The sequence below is a fragment of the Miscanthus floridulus genome, chromosome 1 (assembly GCF_019320115.1).
Source record: "Miscanthus floridulus cultivar M001 chromosome 1, ASM1932011v1, whole genome shotgun sequence".
Classification (NCBI taxonomy): Eukaryota; Viridiplantae; Streptophyta; class Magnoliopsida; order Poales; family Poaceae; genus Miscanthus; species Miscanthus floridulus.
In genome coordinates this window covers 164,739,488-164,746,313 of record NC_089580.1, presented here as the reverse complement: position 1 = coordinate 164,746,313, position 6,826 = coordinate 164,739,488, and the positions used below count along the sequence as shown (strand labels likewise).

Here is a 6,826-nt window from a genome sequence, read left to right as displayed (position 1 = left end):
ATGATGGAGCTTTTGAATATATCATGTTTTAAATCCTTAAAACAAAATAATTAGCGACCAGCCCGATTACATACTTGAAGGGTTATATAGAGAAAAATATTAAAGAAAAATAAGACAATAAAATTGCTTATTTGATTGACGAAAATGAAAATTAATCAATATAACCAAACGAAGTGCCCTTAGCTTGTTCAGGCTATTTTGGTAGTACGCAATGTTTGTTCGGGGCATTAGCAGCTGAGACTCGAGCGGTCTTCCATGCGTTAGTCCCTTGAAACAAGCGACAAATAGCTCGATTTGCTTTAGTCCAGCAACTTTTGGTTATATGATATGAGTATTGTAGTAGTCCCCGACTCTCTATTCGGGTTAACAGGTAACCGAGTAGAGAGTAGAGCAAAAGATTGCAAGAAATAAAACTTAAAAAGTTGAAGAACTTATCTGAAATATAAGAGCGTGATAGGCACGATCCGATTAACAGTAATAGATAATCTGCAAAGTAGAAAATTGACTCGCAAATATGATAATTAGGGCTATATGAACGACTAGAAAGCGTCGTGACTCTGTAGCCCCGGCCATCATACTCGGGCCAAAATGTTTGCGGTAGCCCCCGAGCATTGTATTCGGGTTTGGTAAAAATAAAAGGGGTACTTTATGACTTATTGGTTTGTAGTACTTTGATCACTTGAGATCGAACATTCCGCCAAACGCAATGTGCCTCTTGTGATGATACTTTGGAAAATATTAACGAGTTCCTTGATCATCTGAGGTCAAGCACTCCGTCAAGCGCTATGGACCCTCGCATGATCGGCACTTCGGGATTAATGAGTAGTTCGATCACTTGAGGTCAAGATCAAGACTCCGTCGAGCCTTTGGACCCTCGCATGATTGTGTACTTCGAGATTAATGAGTACTTCGATCACTTGAGGTCAAGACTCCGTCGAGCCTTCGGACCCTCGCATGATGACTACTTCGATGTACTTTGGACTCACTCGAGACCGAGTGCTTCGTTAAGCACAATGGACTCTCTTACGATCAAGCACTATAGGTGGTGGAACATGTGTCACAAAAGTACTTAGAGTGGTTTTAAGGGTTGTTGTCTTCTCTCCTTGATGTTGTTTCCCTTTGTGTTATTCATTTTGTTCATTTGACCGTAGCCCCGTGCGTAGGACACTAGCCATATGATGGTGTGATCCGTATCGCATTGGGTTATGGCGCAAGTCGTTGTTGCTAACAAAGCTTTACACATAGACATATCATGCAGGTACTTAAATCGCAAAGAAAAAAGCAGGCATGCACGAGGGCGCATGGTTGTTTATGTGCAGTAGCCCTTGACATTTTTCTATTAAGTTGGAGGCCAATTTAATAGTAAGTAAGAGCAAAAGTTACATAATAAAAATAATTATGGAAGTGACTTAGCTGGTCTAACAGGACGTTGGTGCAATTGTTGTCGAGTACTACCATGGCGAGAGATGGCAGGAGGTCGAGAGCCGTGCATGACCGTCCCGAGAATGCCTGCCGACATTGCTCGAGTAGTACTTGTCGATGACGTTGTCAGAAACAGCATGGACAGCCCGAAGTAGTCCATCGATGGTGCGCTCAATAGGCCGTTGCCAGTGATGCTACCGCCGTATACCCGGTTTGATGACGCGTCCGCCAACGTGGATGACGAATCAACGAGCCACGGTGTGCTGATGACGAGGGCCACTCGGAACGAGGAATCAAAAGTCGAAATATAATGACGACAAAATGACACGAAACATTGACGACGGCCGCCTCGGGGTGTCGATGATGAGGGTTGTCGTCGGCTCCTGCCAATAGTAATTGTGTAGACACGTGCAGATATCGAGAGATATACATGTATTATAGAATTTTTAATTAAAATAAAGAACTTGACTTAGCTCTAACGACGCTGAGTGGAGTAGTCGGCGTGTCATGATATCCGTGTTGATGGATGAGGCCCGGACGGCTCGCTGGCTGCTCGACTTGGCTCGCTCGTGGTCCGCTTGATGTATGTACATGCAAGTTGATCTTGTCCATATCCTGAGTGTATGTCTTCCTGCATATACGTGATGCCCGAGTGCATACGAGTTGATCCTGGTTTGGCTTGCCTGATGAGTTGACGATGAGAGCGGCAACTGCCATCGAAGAGTCATGAAGACAGGTAGAGATACTTGGAGACATGCATATATACGAGAATATTTAACCGAAACATGGAACTTAGCTGTTTGGTGTTTTTCGATCCGGGTTGACGTCGAGTCTTTAAGGGCGTAGACAAGCAAGGAAATCAGTATACATGTATACGCACTCCATTGTTGCATGGCCCTGTACACCACATGGGAGCTTCCTTGCTTGCTCACGCTTAACGTCGCGTGCTGCCCCGAATCCTGACGTCACGTCCGGTCGAAGCTTGGAGCAAACCCGATGGATTCCGGTGTGTGATGGCCGCATCTTGAGAACAAAATTCCTCCGACGATTGGTATGATCGATCTTCACGTAGAATTCTCCTACTGACGCGTCTCTATCGGTGTTTTTTAACGTCAGATATTTGGTTCTTGGGGAACCTTACTTAGTGCAAAGATCAATCACAGTAGAGACACGAGATTTATATGGGTTCAGGCCCCCGGGAAACGAGTAAAAGCCGTATGTCCAGTTGCTACTTTTGTATTCTTGTATTCGGTGAGATTGTTGTTACAATGTAGCGATGCCTATGGGCGATGAGATATTCGATCTGAGATTCGAAGGTTACAACATGGGATATTGCTAGCTATTTATATCCGGGATCAACTTGTCCCCAAGCTAAGTAGTCGTGCCCTAGTTGGAGTCTTGGCGTAATCCGGAGATATCCTTCCTCGAATAGGGTTGTTGCGCCTGGTCGAGTCTCTTCTGATTCAGAGTCGGTGTTCAGCAAATCCTGTAGTCGGGATACATGGGGGTATGGCATCAACAGAGATGATGAATCTGCATCATATGTTGTACCTAAGATGCAACTGTCGATATTTTTCATATATTCAGATGCGTTTAGCATTGGATCTTGTGGTATTTCCAATTGTTTGGGGTTGGTCGTTGTATTCGGCATAAGGACTGTACTTTTGGCTCCGGCATTCGAGGGAAGCCATTGTGGAAGAAGACGATGGAAGAATCTGGATAGCATATTATGTCTTTTTATTTCAAATTTTTTCATATATAAGTTGGTAATGTACCGTGCCGAGTTTTAATATAATCCCCTTTCCCTTGGCCAAAACAAATAAAAAAGGTGTATTTACAGGATTATTGTATAATTATTGTATGATGGTAAACTGAGAAAGCAAACAACGGAAAAGAGTTTATGATAAGGTTAATAGCGACAGTGCGACACCAAAAGAGGAAAAAAGGGGAGCACGGTTTAACAAGAGAGGAAGTTACTGGCCAAGTTTTGAATTTTATTATGGACCTGAAGGGGAAGGAGGCGAGGGCGTGGAGTTAACAGCTCAAAGATGGTGCGCTCCGCCACCGGGGACTCTGAAGATCAATTGCGATGGTGCATTCATACAGGATACTTTGAATGGTCGTTGGGGATTCATCATCAGGGACCATCAAAATGATGCCCTGGCAGCTGGTGCGGGGCGCCTGTCAGCAGTTCCGGATGCCCTTACTGCTGAAACAGCAGCGTGTGCAAAGGCGCTGCAATCATCGATAGATTTTGGGATCTTCCGGATACAACTAGAGATGGATTCATCGGTGCTCAAGAATTGAAGGCCCTTCTTTCATTCTCAATGGATTTAGCTGCAAGCGGGATGCTCATTAGGGATACTCGTGAGTTACTACATGGCCATTTCATTTGTAATGATGTCATGTCAGTGCCTCAAGTCTGTAATTCGGTTGCTCATGAATTAGCTAGGATGGGGATGAGTTGCAACGCTGGTCAGTCTTGTGTTTAGACGAACCGCCTCCCAGAATTTGTAAAAAAATTACAATAATGCTTCGGCTAGGGCGTTCATCCTGTGTCGGTCCGTCCAAACGCGGCTAGCTGGCCTACGGACCGACCCACAGCCTGCTCCCGCATACAGAGTTCCTAAAAAAAGGAAATAAATAAAATAGATCGACACTCTGTTCCCCATTTCGCATCGGTCGCTACGGGCGTCTACAACGCACCACCGCCCTTCGCTCGCCTTCTCCGCCACTGCGGTCGTGACCCTCCCTCACTCCATGACAGCCGCTCCCCCACTCCACGGCGGCCACTCCCCCACTCCATGGCGGCTTGAGCAAGCCGTTGGCGCGCGGTCGGCGGGCTCAAGCAAGCTGCTGACCCTCCCCTACCCCGGCCGGCGGAGCCCTCTCCAAATCCGGCAGCGTCTCCTCTTGCTCGGTCGACGGCGGGCATGGCGGGGGCATGCAGGCACGCACCATCCAGTGTCGCGCCGATCCACCTTGCCCGTCGCGAAAGGGGAAGCAGGGGAGGCCTGTGCCTGCGCCTGCGCCCCCATCAACCTCGCGCCGTCGGCACGAAGGGTAGGCCTGTGCCACCGCAGTTGCCCACCAGGTAGGTAATGGCCGCGCGACAATGCTGTGTTTCAAGTGTTTCTAGACGCTTTTTTCAGACATGTTGCAAGCCCATGTTACATGTGTTTTAGTTATTTCAGATGTATGTTTCATGCGGATGTTGTAAAAGTAGATCGGGATGTTGCATATATTGCAATATTTGTACACGTATGTTGCAAGCGTCTATCCCCAATGTTTCATCTATTTTTTGTACACGTATGTTGCAAGTTTTCATACACATGTCTCAAGTGTTTCATCTATCTTCTTTTGTATGTTGCAAGTGTTGCATTTAGATGTTTCAAAAGTAGATCAGGATGTTGCACATGTTGCAATGATGTTTCAACTGTATATTACAAATGTTTTATCTGTTTTCGACGTATGTTACAAATGTTTTCTCTGGATGTTACAAAAGTAGATCGAGTGTTGCACGGCGCGGCTGGTGGCTGTCGCTGGTGCGGACGCGGGACCAGCGCAGTTGTTGGAGCCGCGTCTAGACACGACATCCCATCTGGTCGTCTGGGCGCTAGTCCTTCCGGAAAATTTAGTGTCTTGCGACTTTGTCGAACCTATGGATGCAATAACAAGCCCTTAGAGCCGCTTTTAACTTCCAAAAAAAAAGAGTGATGCAAGTAGTCAGGACCCTCACAATATAATTCTCTTTTCTAATCACACCAACCCACCACGCTTACATGCTTTTTGGTCTAGAAGCTCATCATCCCAAACCAGCGTTATTCTAGATCATTTGGCTCACGCGAAGGCGAAACGGTGTGCCAATTCGACGACATATTCTACACCTTCAGGGGTTGAACGTTGACGGAATGGCAGCACGTTTCTTGACTTGTGTCTGCAACCCCGGCCACATTAATGGACTAATGGACCGACGAGCAAAGGTGCCGTGCCAAGCCAACCCGGCCATGTGGGAGCTGGGAGGAGCCTCACTTCCGGGCGTCTCATCCTCAGTCCTCACCGGACGCCACGAACCCCCGCCATAACCGCTTATTTAAAGCCCTCAGTCCGCCACTCTCATGGCAACACAAGCAGAAGCTGCAAGGCTAAAACCACCAGCAGTAGCACTGCCACGCTCAGCGCTGAGCACCTAAGCATCGGCCGACGATCACTGAAGTAATGGCCTCCGCCAACAGCTGGACCCTCGAGATCGCGTCGCCGGTGGCCGCGCCGCGCCTGTTCCGCGCCGCCGTGTTGGACTGGCACAACCTGGCGCCCAAGCTCGCCTCCCACGTCGTTGCGAGCGCCCACCCCGTGGAGGGCGACGGCGGCGTTGGCAGCGTCAGGCAGTTCAACTTCACCTCAGGTAAGTGTCCGCGGCATGCCCAGACCAACATGTTCTCTCGCCTGATGGATCAAACAGCTAGCTCATGACGTGCGATCGATCGCTCTTGCAGTCATGCCGTTCACCTTCACGAAAGAGAGGCTCGATTTCCTGGACCTGGACAAGTGCGAGTGCAAGCAAACGCTCCTCGAGGGCGGCGGCATCGGCGTTGCCATCGAGACGGCGACGTCGCACATCAAGGTGGAGCCCGCAGCCGACGGCGGCAGCGTGGCGAAGGTGGAGACGACGTTCAAGCAGCTGCCGGGCGTGGAGGTGAAGGACGAGATCACCAAGGCCAAGGAGTCACTCACCGCCATTTTCAAGGGTGCCGAGGCCTACCTCGTCGCCAACCCCGACGCCTACAACTAGATCGGTGGATTGGGATGCGATTCCCCTTCCTGAAGTTTGGGTTTAATTTTCTTTTTCGTTCCTGGAGTTCTCCTCTGTTTTCATACAAAACAAAATAAAGCTGCTCTATGCAGTGTGCGGTGTATGGACTTGAGATGTTATAAGTGGTATGTACGATGCTTTGTTTGTGTGATTATGTGTATACCCTCATGGTTTTCTATGTGGGAAGAAAAAAGGGCATGCCTAGTTTATGCGAGGTATTCTGTTTTGAAATCCTATGCAAGTTTGACTGAATAAGGAATGTTTCCTCATTTCGAATAGATATTTGGAGACTTTTCATTCTGGGGAATATGTCATTGTTGAAATTTGAAATTATTTTTCGAATAATACGAAGACTCCAGGAGTTATAGTGTTCACTAGAGAGGTGGGAGAAGTAGGCGTTTGTCATGACTCCGTGGGGTATGCCAAGACAGCAGCGGAAGCAGGCCTGGAAGCGGAGGTGTTTGGGATCCGACAAGAGAGAGGAACGCAATGGCTGACTAGTGGACCCGGAAGACAGGAGGGAACGACAGGTGGACCCATACCGGATGGGAAGTCGACACTGCGTCACCTTAAAGGGGGCCAAAACGGCAT

At 48.2% G+C, this 6,826-nt stretch overlaps 1 protein-coding gene across 1 annotated transcript; it reads left to right on the top strand.

Annotated features, from left to right (window-relative positions):
• The first annotated feature begins 5,525 nt into the window (after nt 1-5,525).
• Nucleotides 5,526-6,490, top strand: LOC136500617 (pathogenesis-related protein 1-like). The gene is made up of 2 exons (XM_066496017.1): nt 5,526-5,827; nt 5,919-6,490. Exons 1-2 carry the CDS (start codon nt 5,641-5,643, stop codon nt 6,212-6,214), a joined length of 483 nt encoding a protein of 160 aa, XP_066352114.1. The 5' UTR covers nt 5,526-5,640; the 3' UTR covers nt 6,215-6,490.
• The last annotated feature ends 336 nt before the right edge of the window (nt 6,491-6,826 follow it).